General features: G+C 39.9%; 1 protein-coding gene across 4 annotated transcripts in view; it reads left to right on the forward strand.

The window, feature by feature from the left end:
• Positions 1-18,846, forward strand: part of PCYT1B (phosphate cytidylyltransferase 1B, choline) — a 123,345-nt gene that overhangs the window by 97,830 nt on the left and 6,669 nt on the right. The window contains exon 8 of one of the 4 annotated variants that reach the window (XM_081222377.1): positions 7,928-8,041. The exons of 2 other annotated variants lie outside the window; for them this stretch is intronic. In XM_081222377.1, coding sequence (XP_081078503.1) covers positions 7,928-8,032 — 105 coding nt within the window. In that variant the 3' untranslated portion in view covers positions 8,033-8,041. Of the gene's footprint in view, positions 1-7,919; positions 8,042-18,846 lie in introns of those variants that run through there. One more of the 4 variants, XM_081222378.1, reaches the window with a different exon arrangement.

Genomic DNA, 18,846 nt, shown 5'->3' on the forward strand with positions numbered 1-18,846 from the left:
ATGTAGGAGGCAACCCTGTTCATGTCCAAGATATTGAGGGTCAAGAAGTCAGGATCAGGGGATGCTGACTTCCTAGTGAAACTTCATGTTTGCTCTGGGAATTCAAGCATTTCAAACAAAGATAGCATTCTGTTTAAACATTAGTACCCCAGCCACATATGGTGTCCTTTAAAATTTTACGTATCATTTTGAATGATCTGCCATTATATTCCTCCATTGACTCTGAAAATAGAATCATTTCCTGTTTGAAGTGAAAATGGCTCTATTCTGTTTTACCATGTGAACATAGACCCTTTCCCTGGAGTAACAGGAGAGAATGACCTTAAGTCAGGTGCAAGTTTTCCGTTCTTCCTGGACCACAAACTCCCTCAGCCTCAATCCAATCAGCCTGGTAGATCTGTAATTTGCCATCTGATATGAGATTACGTAAAGAAAAAAAAAACAACACCTTGATGGTGTGTTCATTTTTCTTTCTTAGAAAAACCAGATTTACATGATACGAGGTCCAATGCTAATTTTTTCAAACAGCACTAAAACCACAATTCACCATTTTAACCATTTTTAAATGTACAGTTCAGTGGTATGAAATACATTCACACTGCTTTCCAACCACCACCACCATCCATTTCCAGAACTTTGTTTTCATCATCCCATATTAAAACTATGTACCCATTAAACAGTAAATTCACATTTCCCCACTCCCCCTAACCAGTCCTTGGGGACCACCCCTTTACTTTCTAGCTCTATCAATTTGACTATTCTAGGTACCTCATAAGTAGAATCATACAGTATTTGTTCTTTGTTGTACGGCTTCTTTCACTTACTATAATGTCTTCAAGGTTCAATCGATATTATAACGTATCAGAATTTCATTCCTTTTTAAAGCTGAATAATCTCCCATTGTGTAAGACTTTATTTTTATGTAAAAGAGGCTTATTTACTTATGTTAAAGCATCGGGGCTTCCTTGGTGGTGCAGTGGTTAAGGATCTGCCTGCCAAGGCAGGGGACAAGGGTTCAAGCCCTGGTCCAGGAAGATCCCACGTGCAGCGGAACAAATAAGCCCGTGGGCCACAACTACTGAGCCTACACTCTAGAACCTGTGAGCCACAGCTACTAAGCCCACGTGCCACAACTACTGAAGCCCGCACGCCTAGGGCCGGTGCTCTGCAACAAGAGAAGCCACCACAATGAGAAGCCCACGCACCACAACGAAGAGTAGCCCCCGCGCAGCAAAGACCCAACGCAGCCAAAAATAAATAAAAAAGCATCGGCCTGAGGGGCAGGTATATAAGTTAACATACTTTTTAGGGGCCTGCTGGTTACTCTCCAGGGGTGGAAGCTGGTGGGTGCCATCCTTGTGTTCTCCCTCTGCCTCATTTCAGCTTGCTTGCTCATAACTTCCAGAAAGGAGCTTGTACCCTCCTTTGGCAGCCTGATTTTTCTCACTGCCACCCACAAGATACCACTAGATCACCTGGATCTGGTGGCCAGTGGGGCTTATGCTCAAGAATCCCATAGGACTGTAACCAATGGAGAAGACTTCTCATCCAGGTACCATGCACAGGACACAGCAAGAGGCAACAGACCCAGGAGCCCAGTCTTTCTATGAAAGTGGCCTATTTGCTTGTCCTGGAGCTATGGCCTAAGGGACAGACTTTTTTTTTTTTTGGTGGTACGTGGGCCTCTCACTGTTGTGGCCTCTCCCGTTGTGGAGCACAGGCTCCGGATGCACAGGCTCAGCGGCCATGGCTCACGGGCCCAGCCACTCGGCAGCATGTGGGATCTTCCCGGACTGGGGCACGAACCCGTGTCCCCTGCATCGGCAGGCGGACTCTCAACCACAGCGCCACCAGGGAAGCCCCCTAAGGGACAGACTTTTATGGTTTGGCACACATCTAGGGACCTACTGAAGTGTACTCCAAAGACAGAGGCCAGTAGATGCCATCTCTGCTCCCCTTCTGCCTCACACCGGGTCACCAATAGCTACCAGAAGGGGACAATAACTGAACTGAAAAATACACTAGAGGGATTCAACAGCAGACTAGATGAAGATCAGTGAATGTGAAGTCAGGGCTGTGAAACTCACCCCAATCAGAGCAGCAAAAAGAAAAAAGAATGAAAAAAAGTGAAAATTGCTTAAGGAGCTTATGGGACAATATCAAGCCAACCAAAATCCATATTATACGGGTCCCAGAGGAGAAGCAAGAGAGAAAGGGGCAGAAAACTTACTTGAAGACATAGTGGCTGAAAACTTCCCTAACCTTGGGAAGAAAACAGAGACCCAGATCCAGGAAGCAAACGGAGTTCCAAATAAGATGAACTGAAAGACACATTATAATTAAATTGTCAGAAATTAAAGACAAGGAGAGAATCTTAAAACGCAGCAAGAGGAAAACCTGTCATGTATAAGGGAACCCCCATAAAACTATCAGCACATTTTCAGCAGAAACTTTACAGGCCAGAAGGAAATGGCATGATATAGTCAAAGTGCTGAAAGAAAAAACTCGCAACGAAGAATACTCTACTGGGTGAAGGTTGTCACTCAGAATTGAAGGAGACAAGAAAAGGCTAAAGGAGCTCATCACCACGAAACCAGCCTTAGGAGAAATGTTAGAGGGACGTCTTTAAGCTGAAAAGAAAGGGTGCTAATTATTAATAGGAAAACATATGAAAGTTTAAATCTCACTGGTAAATATAAATATGTAGCAAAATTAAGAATAATCTAATGTTATAAAGGTGGTGGATTAATCACTTATAAAGCTAGTATGAAGGTAAAGACCTTCATACTAGCTTTATAAGTGAGTAAAAATAACTATAACTACAATAATTAAGGGATACAAGAGATTAAAAGATGTAAAAGGTGACATCGAAAGTGTCAGACATCTGGCAGGGGTTAGGAGGGAGAGTAAAAATGTAGAGATTTAGAATGTGCTCAAACTTAAGTTTTTATCAACTTGAAACAGACTGTTATATACATTTTTTATGTGTAAGCCTCATGGTAACTACAAAGTAAAAACCTATCGTAGATACCAAAAGATAAAGGAATCTAAGCACACACTAAAGAAAGTCATCAAATCACAAAGGAAGAGAGCAGAAAGCAACAGAGGAACTAGAAAACAGCCAGAAAACAATTAACAAAATGGCAATATTTACATACCTATCAATAATTACTTTAAATGAAAATGATTTAAATTTTCCAATTAAAAGTCAGAGTGTCTGAATGGATAAAAAACACATCTACATGCTGCCTACAAGACACTCACTTCAGATGTAAGGACACAGACTTAAGGGAAGGGTTGGAAAAAAATATTCCATGCAAATGGAAACCAAAAGAAAGCTGGGGCAACTAAGACAAAATAGACTTTAAAACAAAGATGGTACTAAGAGACAAAAGCATTACATAGTGATCAAGGGGTCAATCAAACAATAGGATATAACATGTAAATATTTATGCACCCAACGTAGGAGCACCAAAATGTATTAACAGACCTAAAAAAGGAAAGACAACAATACAGTAATAGTAGGGGGATTTAAAACGCTACTTTCATCAATGGATAGATCATCCAGTCAGTACAGAAATTCAGCTGTAAATGACGTATCAGATGGAGTTGATACATACAGCAGTCCATCCAAAAGCAATGGAATATATCAATACATTCTTTCAAGTGCACATGAAATATTATCCAGGAGAGATCATATGTTAGGCCACAAAAGAAGTCTTAACACATTTAAAAAGACTGAAATCATATCAAGCACTTTTCTAACTACAATGGTATGAAACCAGAAATGGATTACGAGAAAAAAACTGGAAAATTCACAAATTTGTGGGAATTAAACAGCATGCTACTGAACAACCAATGAGTCAAAGAAGATATCAAAAGAGAAGTCAAAAAATACCTTGAGACAAATAAAAATGGAAATACAATATACCCAAACTTATGGGATGCAGCAAAAGCAGTTCTAAGAGGAAAGTTTGTATCAATAAATGCCAACATCAAGAAACAACAACAAAAAATCCTCAAACAATGTAACTTTACATGCCATGAACTAGGAAAAGAATAATACAGGAAGCCCAAAGGAAGGAAATAAAGACCAGAACAGAAATAAATGAAATACAGATTAAAAAGACAGTAGTTAAGATCAACAAAACTAAGAGCTGGTTCTTTGAAAACAAAATTGACAGACCTTAAGCTACACTCATCAAGAAAAGAAAGAGGACTCAAAACAACAAAATTACAACTCACAAAGGAGACATTACAACTGACACCACAGAAATACAAAGGATAAGAGACTACTATGAACAATTATACACCAACAGATTTGACAACCTAGAAGAAATGGATAAATTCCTAGAAACATACAGCCTACTGAGACTGAATTGTGAAGAAATGGAAAATCCAAACAGACCAATTACTAGTAAGGAGATAGAACTAGTCATTCAAAAACCTCCTTGGGATTAATATATACACACTATTATATATAAAATAGATAACCAACAAGGACCTACTGTATAGCACAGGAAACTACACTCAATATTTTATAATCACCTATAAGGGAAAAGAATCTGAAAAAGAATGTATATGTATGTATATATATCTGAATCACTGTGCTGTACACCTGAAACTAACACAACATTGTAAATGAACTATACTTCAATTTAAATAATTATATTATATATATATATATATATATAAATATATAAAGTTTCACATACTACTTCCTATGGTCTGAGCATTTTTGCCCCTCCCCCCCAATTTCATATGTTGAGATCTTAATGCCCAATGAGATGGTATTAGCAGATGGGGCCTTTGAGAGGTGAGTAGGTCATGAGGGCAGAGCCCTCATAAATGAAATTAATACCCATATAAAATAGACCCCAGAGAACTCCCTAGCCTCCTGTCACCACGTAGGGACACAAGAAGGCTATGAACAGGAAGAGGCTCCTCACTCGATCATACTGGCACCTTGATCTTGGACTTTTCAACCTCCAGAACTGTGAGAAATAAATTTCTGTTATAAGCTAAAGAAAACAAAAAACAAAAACCCACCCAACAGAAGTCCACAACCAGATGGCATTACTGGTGAATTCTCTCAAACATTTAAAGAATACTGATCATGTTCAAAGTCTCCCAGAAAGAAAAAAAAAAAAAAAAGGAAGGAACACTACCAGGGAAATATCCCTGATGAATACAGATACAAAAATCCTCAACAAAATATTAGCAAACCACATTCAACAATACATTAAAGGGATCATACAGCATGATAAGTGGGATTTATTCTAGAGCTGCAAGGATGGTTCAACATCCACAAATCAATGTGTTATACCACTTTAACAAAATGAAGAATAAAAACTATGTGCTGGGCCTCCCTGGTGGCGCAGTGGTTGAGAGTCCGCCTGCCGATGCAGGGGATACGGGTTCGTGCCCCGGTCTGGGAGGATCCCATATGCCGCGGAGCGGCTGGGCCCGTGAGCCATGGCCTCTGGGCCTGCGCGTCCGGAGCCTGTGCTCCGCAACGGGAGAGGCCACAACAGTGAGAGGCCCGCATACCGCAAAAAGAAGAAAAAAAAAAAAAAAAAACTATGTGCTTACTCAATAGATACAGAAAAAGCATTTGACAAAATTCAACATCCATGTATGATTAAAAACTCTCAACAAAGGGTATAGAGGGGAATGTACCTCAACAACATAATAAAAGCCATATATGACAAGCCACAGTTAACATTATACTCAACGATGAAAAGCTGAAATCTTTTCCTCTAATATCAGGAACAAGTCAAGTATGCCCCTCTCACTTCTATTTAACATAGTATTGGACGTCCTAGCCATAGCAATTAGGCAAAAAAAGAAACAAAAAGACATCCAAATTGGAAAGGGCAAACTCACTATTTGCTGATGACATATTATATATAAGAAACCCTAAAGACTCCACAAAAAACTGTGAGAAATAATAAATTCAGTTCAGTTGTAGGATACAAAGTCAAAATACAAGAATTGTTGCATTTCTACACACTAATAAAAACTGTCAGAAAGAACTTAAGACAACAATCCCATTTACAATTGCATCAAAAAGAATAAAATACATAGGAATAAATTTTACCAAGCAGGTGAAAGAGCTGTACACTGAAAACTATAAGATGTTGATGAAAGAAATTGAAGACACAAATAAATGGAAAGACATTCTGTGCTCATGGATTGGAAGAACATTGTTAAAATGTTCATACAACCCAAAGCCATCTACAGATTCAGTGCAATCCCTATCAAAATTCCAATGGCATTTTTCACAGAAATAGAACAAACAATCTTAAAATTCATATGGAACTACCTAAGATCCCAAATAGCTAAAGCAATCCTGAGAAAAAAGACCAAAGCTGGAGACATCGTGTGCCCTAATGTCACACTATATTACAAAGTGATACTAATCAAAACAGTGTGGGGTTGGCATAAAAACAGACACATAGGGCTTCCCTGGTGGCGCAGTGGTTGAGAGTCCGCCTGCCAATGCAGGGGACACAGGCTTGTGCCCTGGTCCGGGAAGATCCCAGATGCCGCGGAGCTGCTAGGCCCGTGAGCCATGGCTGCTGAGCCTGCGCGTCTGGAGCCTGTGCTCTGCAATGGGAGAGGCCACAACAGTGAGAGGCCCACGTACAGAAAAAAAAAAAAAAAAAAAACCAGACACATATATCAATGGAACAGAATAGGGAGCCCAGAAATAAACCTATGCATATATGGTCAATTTATGACAAAGGAGGCAAGAATATACAATGGGGAAAAGACAGTCTCTGCAATAATGATGCTAGGAAAACTGGACAGCAACATGCAAAGAGAACAAAACTGGACCACTCTTACACTATACTCAAAAAGCTAACTCAAAATGGATTAAAGAATTTAGTGTAATACCTGAACCCATAAAACTCCTACAAGAAAACATAGGTGGTAGGCTCCTTGACATTGGTCTTCACAATGATATGTTGGATTTGACACCAAAAGCAAAGGCATCAAAAGCAAAAATAAACAAATGGGACTACACCAAAGTACAAAGCTTCTGTAGAGCAAAGGAAACCAACCAAATGAAAAAGAAACCTACCAAATGGGAGAAAATATTTGCAAATCATATCTGATAAGGGGTTAATATCTAAAAAATATATAAAGCTTAAACAACTCAACAAAAAAACCTATGATCCAGCAAAATGAGATCACAGATACAGAGAACAGATTGGTGGTTGCCAAAGGCAGAGGGTGGGGGGGTACAGAATGGGTGAAGGGGGTCAAAAGTACAAAATTTCAGTTATAAAATAAGTCCTGGGGAACACACGGCACACCTCAGGCTGTTGCAATGTCACACTGGCCTCTGCCGCCACAGGCTCACCCTGCATTCCGTACCCCTCCCTCCCCCCAGCCTCAGTAAGCCAGAGCCCCCTAATCAGCCGATACTTTAACCCCCTTCTGTCTGGGCAAAGAAGAGATGCCAGAGGGCGACCGATATTCAGAGGTGGGGCCAAATCCAAAGCTGAACCCCAAGAGCTGTGCGAACAAAGAAGAGAAAGGGAAATTTCCCCCAGGAGCCTCAGGAGCAGCAGATTAAGTCTCCACAATCAACTTGAAGTACCCTGCATCTGTAGAATACCTGAATAGACAATAAATCATCCCAAAATTGAGGCAGTGGACTTTGGGAGCAACTGTAGACTTGGGGCTTGCTGTATGTGACAGACGAATTTCTGATTTATATGTTGATCTTAGTTTACCTTTAGGACTTGTTATCACTGATGGATTTGTTTATTGGTTTGGTTGCGCTTTTCTTTTTTTTATGACTTTTTTATTTTAAAAATATTAATTTTTTTATTTTAATAACTTTTATTTTATTTTATTTTACTCTATTTTTTTTCTTTCTTTCTTTTTTTTCTCCCTTTTCTTCTGAGTCGTGTAGCTGACAGGGTCTTGCTGCTCCGGCCGGGTGTCAGGCCTCAGCCTTGGAAGTGGGAGAGCCGAGTTCAGGACATTGGACCACCAGAGACCTCCTGGCTCCACGTAATATCAATCAGTGAGAGTTGTCCCAGAGATCTCCATCTCAATGCTAAGACTCAACTCCACTCAACGACCAGCAAGTTCCAGTGGTGGACACCCCATGCCAAACAACTAGCAAGACAGGAACACAACCCCACCCATTAGCAGAGAGGCTGCCTAAAATCATAATAAGTTCACAGACACCCCAAAACACACCACCAGACTTGGTCCCGCACACCAGAAAGACAAGATACAGCTTCATCCACCAGAACACAGGCACCAGTCCCCTCCACCAGGAAGCCTACACAACCCACTGAACCAACCTTACCCACTGGGGGCAGACACCAAAAACAACAGGAATTATGAACCTGCAACTTGCAAAAAGGAGACCCCAAACACAGTAAGTTAAGCAAAATGAGAACACAGAGAAACCGCAGATGAAGGAGCAAGGTAAAAAACCCACAGACCAAACAAATGAAAAGGAAATACACAGTCTACCTGAATAAGAATTCAGAGTAATGATAGTAAAGATGATGCAAAATCTTGGAAATAGAATGGAGAAAATACAAGAAACAGTTAACAAGGACCTAGAAGAACTAAAGAGCAAACAAACAGAGATGAACAACACAATAAATGAAAAGAAAAATTCTCTAGAAGGAATCAATAGCAGAATAACTGAGGCAGAAGAACGGATAAGTGACCTGGAAGATAAAATAGTGGAAATAACTACCACAGAGCAGAATAAAGAAAAAAGAATGAAAAGAATTGAGGGCACTCTCAGAGACTTCTGGGACAACATTAAACACACCAACATTCGAATTATAGGGGTCCCAGAAGAAGAAGAGGAAAAGGAACTGAGAAAGTATTTGAAGGATTATAGTTGAAAACTTCCCTAATATGGGAAAGGAAATAGTCAATCAAGGCCAGGAAGCACAGAGAGTGCCATACAGGATAAATCCAAGGAGAAACACACCAAGACATATATTAATCGAACTGTCAAAAATTAAATACAAAGAAAAAAATATTAAAAGCAGTGAGGGAAAAATAACAAGTAACATACAAGGGAATCCCCATAAGGTTAACAGCTGATCTTTCAGCAAAAACTCTGCAAGCCAGAATGGAGTGGCAGGACATATTTAAAGGGATGAAAGGGAAAAACCTACAACCAAAATTACTCTACCCAGCAAGGATCTCATTCAGATTTGACAGAGAAATTAAAATCTTTACAGATAAGCAGAAGCTAAGAGGATTCAGCACCACCAAACCACCTTTGCAACAAATGCTAAAGGAACTTCTCTAGGCAGGAAACACTAGGGAAGGAAAAGACCTACAATAACAGACCCAAAACAATTAAGAAAATGGTAACAGGAACATACGTATCGATAATTACCTTGAATGTAAATGCATTAAATGGTCCAACCAAAGATATAGACTGGCTGAATGGATACAAAAACATGACCTGTATATATGCTGTCTACAAAAGAACCACTTCAGACCTAGGGACACATACTGACTGAAAGTGAGGGGATGGAAAAAGATATTCCATGCAAATGGAAACCAAAAGAAAGCTGGAGTAGCAATTCTCATATCAGACAAAATAGACTTTAAAATAAAGACTATTAGAAGAGACAAAGAAGGACACTACATAATGACCAAGGGATCGCTCCAAGAAGATGATATAACAATTGTAAATATGCACCCAACATAGGAGTACCTCAATACATAAGGCAAATACTAACAGCCATAAAAGGGGAAATCGACAGTAACACATTCATAGTAGGGGACTTTAACACCCCACTTTCACCAATGGACAGATCATCCAATATGAAAATAAATAAGGAAACACAAGCTTTAAATGATACATTAAACAAGATGGACTTAATTGATATTTATAGGACATTCCATCCGAAAACAACAGAATACACATTTTTCTCAAGTGCTCATAGAACATTCTCCAGGATAGATCATATCTTGGATCACAAATCAAGCCTTGGTAAATTTAAGAAAATTGAAATTGTATCAAATATCCTTTCTGACCACAATGCTATGAGACTAGATATCAATTACAGGAAAAGATCTGTAAAAAATACAAACACATGGAGGCTAAACAATACACTACTTAATAACGAAGTGATCACTGAAGAAATCAAAGAGGAAATAAAAAAATACCTAGAAACAAATGACAATGGAGACACGACAACCCAAAACCTATGGGATGCAGCAAAAGCAGTTCTAAGGGGGGAAGTTTATAGCAATACAATCCCACCTTAAGAAACAGGAAACATCTCGAGTAAACAACCTGACCCTGCACTTAAAGCAATTAGCGAAAGAAGAACAAAAAACCCCCAAAGTTAGCAGAAGGAAAGAAATCATAAAGATCAAATTAGAAATAAATGAAAAAGAAATGAAGGAAACAATAGCAAAGATCAATAAAACTAAAAGCTGGTTCTTTGAGGAGATAAACAAAATTGATAAACCATTAGCCAGACTCATCAAGAAAAAAAGGGAGAAGACTCAAATCAATAGAATTAAAAATGAAAAAGGAGAAGTAACAACTGACACTGCAGAAATACAAAAGATCATGAGAGATTACTACAAGCAACTGTATGCCAATAAAATGGACAACCTGGAAGAAATGGACAAATTCATAGAAATGCACAACCTGCCGAGACTGAATCAGGAAGAAATAGAAAATATGAACAGACCAATCACAAGCACTGAAATTGAAACTGTGATAAAAAATCTTCCAACAAACAAAAGCCCAGGACCAGATGGCTTCACAGGCGAATTCTATCAAACATTTAGAGAAGAGCTAACACCCATCCTTCTCAAACTCTTCCAAAATATAGCAGAGGGAGGAACACTCCCAAACTCATTCTACGAGGCCACCATCATGCTGATACTAAAACCAGACAAGGATGTCACAAAGAAAGAAAACTACAGGCCAATATCACTGATGAACATAGATGCAAAAATCCTCAACAAAATACTAGCAAACAGAATCCAACAGCACATTAAAAGGATCATACACCATGATCAAGTGGGGTTTATTCCAGAAATGCAAGAAATCAATCAACGTGATACAGCATATTAACAAATTGAAGGATAAAAACCATATGATCATCTCAATAGATGCAGAAAAAGCTTTTGACAAAATTCAACACCCATTTATGATAAAAACCCTCAAGAAAGCAGGCATAGAGGGAACTTTCCTCAACATAATAAAGGCCATATATGACAAACCCACAGCCAACATCATCCTCAATGGTGAAAAACTGAAACCATTTCCACTAAGATCAGGAACAAGACAAGGCTGCCCACTCTCACCACTCTTATTCAACATAGTTTTGGAAGTTTTAGCCACAGCAATCAGAGAAGAAAAGGAAATAAAAGGAATCCAAATTGGAAAAGAAGAAGTAAAGCTGTCACTGTTTGCAGATGACATGATACTATACATAGAGGATCCTAAAGATGCTACCGAAAAACTACTAGAGCTGATCAATGAATTTGGTAAAGTGTAGCAGAATACAAAATTAATGCACAGAAATCTCTGGCATTCCTGTACACTAATGATGAAAAATCTGAAAGTGAAATCAAGAAAACACTCCCATTTACCACTGCAACAAAAATATCTAGGAATAAACCTACCTAAGGAGACAAAAGACCTGTATGCAGAAAAGTATAAGACACTGATGAAAGAAATTTAAGATGACACAAATAGATGGAGAGACATACCATGTTCCTGGATTGGAAGAATCAGTATTGTGAAAAAGACTCTACTACCCAAAGCAATCTACAGATTCAATGCAATCCCTATCAAACTACCACTGGCATTTTTCACAGAACTAGAACAAAAAATTTCAAAATTTGTTTGGAAAAACAAAACACCCCGAATAGCCAAAGCAATCTTGAGAACGAAAAACAGAGCTGGAGGAATCAAGCTCCCTGACTTCCGACTATACTACAAAGCTACAGTAATCAAGACAGTGTGGTACTGGCACAAAAACAGAAAGATAGATCAATGGAACAGGATAGAAAGCCCAGAGGTAAACCCACGCTCATATGGTCACCTTATCTTTGATAAAGGAGGCAGGAATGTACAGTGGAGAAAGGACAGCCTCTTCAATAAGTGGTGCTGGGAAAACTGGACAGGGACATGTAAAAGTATGAGATTAGATCACTCCCTAACACCATTCACAAAAATAAGCTCAAAATGGATTAAAGACCTAAATGTAAGGCCAGAAACTATCAAACTCTTAGAGGAAAACATAGGCAGAACACTCTATGACATAAATCACAGCAAGATCCTTTTGGACCCACCCCCTAAATAGGCATTTCTCCAAAGAAGATATACAGGCTGCCAACAAACACATGAAAGAATGCTCAACATCATTAATCATTAGAGAAATGCAAATCAAAACTACAATGAGATATCATCTCACACCAGTCAGAATGGCCATCATCAAGAAATCTAGAAACAATAAATGCTGGAGAGGGTGTGGAGAAAAGGGAACACTCTTGCACTGCTGGTGGGAATGTGAATTGGTACAGCCACTATGGAGAACAGTATGGAGGTTCCTTAAAAAACTAAAAATAGAACTACCATACGACCCAGCAATCCCACTACTAGGCATATACCCTGAGAAAACCATAATTCAAAAAGAGACATGGACCAAAATGTTCATTGCAGCTCTATTCACAATAGCCCAGAGCTGGAAACAACCTAAGTGTCCATCATCGGATGAATGGATAAAGAAAATGTGGCACATGTATACAATGGAATATTACTCAGCCATAAAAAGAAATGAAACTGAGCTATTTGTAATGAGGTGGATAGACCTAGAGTCTGTCATACAGAGTGAAGTAAGTCAGAAAGAGAAAGACAAATACCGTATGCTAACACATATATACGGAATTTTAAAAAAAAAATGTCATGAAGAACCTAGGGGTAAAACAGGAATAAAGACACAGACCTACTTGAGAATGGACTTGAGGATATGGGGAGGGGGAAGGGTAAGCTGTGACAAAGCGAAAGAGAGGCATGGACATATATACACTACCAAACGTAAGGTAGATAGATAGTGGGAAGCAGCCGCAGAGCACAGGGAGATCAGCTCGGTGCTTTGTGACCGCCTGGAGGGGTGGGATGGGGAGGGTGGGAGGGAGGGAGATGCATGAGGGAAGGGATGTGGGAACAGATGTATATGTATGACTGATTCACGTTGTTATAAAGCAGAAACTAATAAATAAATAAATAAATAAATAAATAAAATAAAAGGGAAAACATTGTAGGAGGGGAAATAGAAAATTATTTTCATGTGGACAGGACTATAAATGGGATTATTTTCTTGGGAGAAAACTTTACAAATGGAAATCTCTTAATACAGCAAAAGATTGAATTTAAATTCAGTCTTTTCTCTTTGAAAATGCCATGCCACGGTCTTCATTATTTCTTATATTTCTAAAGTGCTTTTCTTCCCAGGAAGCTCATTACAAACTGTCTCCTGACCTGATTCAATTCAGCTCCTTTGGAGGGGAACCACCCTTCAAAATGTACCAGAAACAGATCAGAGAGCTTGCAAATCAAGACCCATAGTTGTTTTGCCTGGATACTGCATTTTATAAAGTGTGACACCACTTTTTATCATTAAGGGTTCAAATAATTTCATTCCCTTAGGCAGAATATTCAGTTATGAGCTTGAGTCAAACTGTAGGAGACAAGTTGGAGATTCCTTAGAAAGTGGGCTTCTAATGGAAATGCTGACAATCCATTAACAGCAGGAGGGCTAGTGGCTGCCACTAAAAATACACTCAAAGATTACAGTAATAAAGACATATTAAAAAATGCCTGCTAGGGGCTTCCCTGGTGGTACAGTGGTTGAGAATCTGCCTGCCTATGCCAGGGACACGAGTTCGAGCCCTGGTCCGGGAAGATCCCACATGCCGAGGAGCAACTAAGCCCGTGAGCCACAACTACTGAGCCCGTGTGCCACAACTACTGAAGCCCACATGCCTAGAGGCCATGCTTCACAACATGAGAAGCCACCGCAATGAGAAGCCCGCACACCGCAATGAAGAGCAGCCCCTGCTCGCCACAACTAGAGAAAGCCTGCACACAGCAACGAAGACCAACGCAGCCAAAAATAAAATAAATTTTAAAAAAATTTAAAAATAGAAATGCCTGTTAGAAGTTCAAGGATTTTTTTTCACATTGCCATTAATAATAGGCCGCCCTGTCCTTTTGGCATTTGATTTTGTCTCATAAATGGGCTTGATCTAAATTAATGCTGTTGTACTACAGCATTTTTTTTCTGTTTGATTTTGAGGGGTTTGGATGTCTTTTGGCATAATTATCAATGCCTTTAATGGAAGATGAATAATCAGTGTATTCGTAGAATTATGGAGTTTTAAATCTGGAAAGGATCTCGGTGGTCAGCAAGTCATCTCTCTTGTATCTGCTAGAGGAGATTTGAGCTCCTAAAAAGTAATGGGCTACAACTTAAAAAGGGAAAATGACTGCGGGGGAATTGATGTTGTGCCTGAGGCCTTAATATTTTCTTACCTGTGACATTATTGCAATGCCCTTTGGCCTAATCTCCTTGCCCCAATTATCTTTCTTTCTTCCTACCGTATCTTGTTTTGATGGTAAAAACGGTATGTTCATTGTAGAACTATTAGAAAGTAAAGAAAATAATAAAAGAGACTAAAAATCACCTCTAGCCTCATCACCCAGAGTAGTCACTGCTAATATTTGGCGGGTACTGCCCCCATCTTTTTTCTATCTACATGTATATATTTCCTTTTACAAAATTGGGTTCATGCAGAACATACTATTCTAAAATAATTTTTACTTTGCAATAGCTCATGAACATTTTCTCACATTACTGAATATTCTTTAAGGACTTGATTTTCATCAGCTGCTTAGTGTATAATCTCAGAGTTGTGCAAGACTTCTCTAACCTGTTTAGGGAGTTTGACGTTTTGTCTGTTGACACTGCAATGAATTTCCATGTACACAAATTTACATCTCTGATTATCTCCTCAGGAAAAAAAGTTTTTGCGCCTATTGCCCAATTACCCCTCTGAACGGCACTACTATTTTACCCTTCCACCAGCAGTAACAGGACTGTAGTTTTTTTCCTGACCCTCACCAACACTGGCCATTACAAATTAAAAAAAAAAATCTTGGGGGAGTGACATCATCAAGATGGCAACATAGGTCATTCCTGACTTTGTTCTCCCTCACAAGAAGAACTAACAACTATTCACAGAGAAGACACCACTGAGAGAATCCTAGAACACTTGGGTGAGGCTGAAGCACCCCCTGCACCACAGAGACCAAGACAGGTGGCATTAGAAGTGCAAGAGGAGCTGCTACGTGCTCACCACACTGCTCCTCCCCCAGGCCAGCACGGCACCATGGAGAAATCTCCCCCGAGCCTCTGGTTCCTCCAGTGGCGAAAGAGGCCCAGATGGACATCCAACTCTCCCAGCACTGTGGGTTCTTTCTTGAGACACCATCTCTGGTCTTACCCCATGGTGATTGCAGAGGAATCTGAAGCACTTGACCACTGAGAATCTCATCATGCCACAACCAGCACTCTGATCTTGGCGGACCAAGTTCCTATGTGCAGTGCCCAAGTAGTAGCCCCAGCCAGGAACTTTGTCCATCTGCAGAGTCTAGTCATTGGTGCCATCTGACCTGGGAACTCAGTGGAGTCCAAGTCTGTCTGATTTGGGTCCTCAAACAAAGATTTTTGGCCCTGGAGCCCAGTCTGTCCCCATGCATCCAGGGGAGCTGAGTTTTAACCCCCACTGACTGCTGAGTGAAGCTCCCAGCCCCACCCAACCAGAAAGCCTTGCCAGAACACCTGGGAAGCTGCATAGCCCAGCAATACTTAAGCACAGAGTCTGGCAGGCAGAGCTGATGGACGGCAGAGCAAAGCCAGTGGCTGTGTTCAGCTAGGGAACTTAGGGTGCAGGTCAGCTTGAATCAAGACCACCAACAAAGAGCCTTTCTGGCCTTGGAATTAGTTCTCCCACCGTGCCCAGGAAGGGAACCTAATTCACAGCCCCACTCATTGCTGAATACACCTTGCAGCCCACCCGACCACGGAATCTAACTAGAGCACATGGGAAGCTGCCTAGCCCATCCAACAACCCTGCATACAGTGGCACTTGAACAGAGAGCAAAACTGATGGCCCTGTCTGGCCAGGGAATTCAGTACACACTCTTGCCTGACTCAGGTCCCCAAACAACAAGCCGTACAGGCCCTGGGGCCTATTCTGCTGCCCTACCAGGGAAGAGAAGGTAATTCATAGCCCCATCTACCGCTGAGTATAGTACCCAGTCATGACCATCTAGTAATCCTGACCAGAAAACCCAGCAAGCCGTGGAGCCCAACCTACAGCCTCACTTGTGCAGGGAACCAAATCAGCAGTCCTATCCAACTGTTCTCAGGCAGCAGCAAGCCCTGCCTGCCCCGTCACCTCAGAACTTGGGCAGTGGCCTCACCCCAAAATAAACCCTGATAGCAAACCATTCCTGCCCAAGGATGTTACCAGCAAACACATCCAGAAACCCAAACTGAGCTGTCTCTGCCAAAGCACACATGTAAAGTCCGGAAGAGAAGACCACTTACTCAAATGTGCATATACCAATGTAAGAAATCAAAGATCATGAAAAATCTGGTTAATATGGCAGCAAAGGAAACTAATAAAGCTCCAATTACTGACCCTAAATAAATGGACATCTCTGAACTTTCGGACAAAGAATTCAAAATAATCCTCCTAAAGAAGTTTAGTGAACTACAAGCACACACAGACAACAAAATTAGGAAAACCATACATGAACAAAATGAGAAACTCAACAAAGAAATAGGAACCATAAAAAAAAACCCAAACAGAAACCCTAGAGCTGAAAAATATGATCACTGAAGAACTCAACAATGAGCTTCAAAAGCAGACTCTACTAGGCACAAGGAACCTAGAAGTCAAGAAACTATCCAGTCAGGAGCAAAAAGAAAAAACAATGAAGAAGAGTGAATAAAACCTATGGGAATTACAGGACACAATCAGAAGAAACAGTTTGTGCATTATGGGAATTCCAGAAGGAGAAGATAAAGAGAAAGAGACAAAGTGTATCATTTAAATCAATAATGGCTGAAAACTTCCCACAACTTGGGAGAGAAAGGGACATCCAGATCCATAAGGCAAAAAGGACACCAAATAGGTTAAACCTGAGTAGGGCTACACTGAGATTATAATTAAATTGTCAAAAGACAAAGAATTTTGAAAGCAGCAATAGAAAAGAGAAATTACAAACACTGGAACCCTCATAAGACTTCTGGTAGATTTCTCAACAGAAACGTTTCATGTCAGGAGAGAATGGAAATGGTATGTTCAAATTTTTGAAAAAAAAACCATCAACCAAGAATTCTATGCCTGGCAAAGCTATCCTTCAGAAATGAAGGAGAGATAAAGGTATTCCTGAAGAAACAAAACCTGAGGGAGTTTATCACCACGAGATCTGCCTTACAAGAAAGGCTAAAGGGAGTTCTTTGAGTAAAAGGGCACTAAATAACATCATAAAACATAAGAAGGTAGCATAAAACTCACTGGTAATGGTAAGTATATAGTCAAAGTTAGATTCTGTAATGTAACAGTGGTACATAATTCACTTATAACTGTATGTTAAAAGTTAGAAAACAGGACTTCCCTGGTGGTGCAGTGGTTGAGAATCCACCTGCCAATGCGGGGGACACGGGTTTGATCCCTGGTGTGGGAAGATCCCACATGCCTGTGCACCACAACTACGGAGTCTGTGCTCTAGAGCCTGTGAGCCACAACTACTGAGGCCATGTGCCACAACTACTGAAGCCCGCATGCCTAGAGCCTGTGCTCTGCAACAAGAGAAGCCACCGCAATGAGAAGCATGCACACCACAACAAAGAGTAGCCCCCACTCGCCACAACTAGAGAAAGCCTGCACACAGCAACAAAGACCCAATGAAGCCATAAATAAGTAAATAAATAAATAAGTAAATAATACTTTAAAAAGTTAGAAAACATAGTAAAAATAACCATGACTACAATAATTTGATATTGGTTACACAATATTTAATAATATATCAACTGTCCAGCAACAATAACCTAAAATGTGAGGGAGAGGACAAGCAAAAGTAGAGTTTAGGAAGTCTATTGAACTTAAGTCATTATCAGTTTAAAATAGGGTGTTATTATTTTAATATAGTCTGTGTAAGCCTCATGGTAATGATAAGGCAAAAACCTGTAGTATTTACACAAAAGAACATGATAAAGTTGCCAAAGCATACTGATACCAAAAGACATCAAAACACACACAAAAAAACACATCAAGTTATGAAACAAGGACCAGAGGAACTACAAAACAGCCAGAAAACAATTAACAAAATGGCAATAATAAGTCCTTCCCTATCAATAATTACTTTTAACATAAATGGACTAGATTCTGCAGTCAAAAGATACAGAATGGCTAAATGGTTAAAAAAAATAAGATCCAACAATATGTTGCCCACAAGAGGTTCACTTTAACCTTAAAGACACACACAGACTGAAAATAAAGGGGTGGAACTCAATATTAAAAAAAACAACCCAATCCAAAAATGGGCAGAAGACCTAAATAGACATTTCTCCAAAGAAGACATACAGGTGGGCAAGAAGCACATGAAAAGCTGCTCATCATCACTAATTATTAGAGAAACGCAAATCAAAACTACAGTGAGGTATCACCTCACACCAGTTAGAATGGGCATCATCAGAAAATCTACAAGCAACAAATGCTGGAGAGGGTGTGGAGAAAAGG

Source organism: Mesoplodon bidens (genome assembly GCF_964165515.1).
Source record: "Mesoplodon bidens genome assembly, chromosome: X".
Taxonomy (NCBI): Eukaryota; Metazoa; Chordata; class Mammalia; order Artiodactyla; family Ziphiidae; genus Mesoplodon; species Mesoplodon bidens.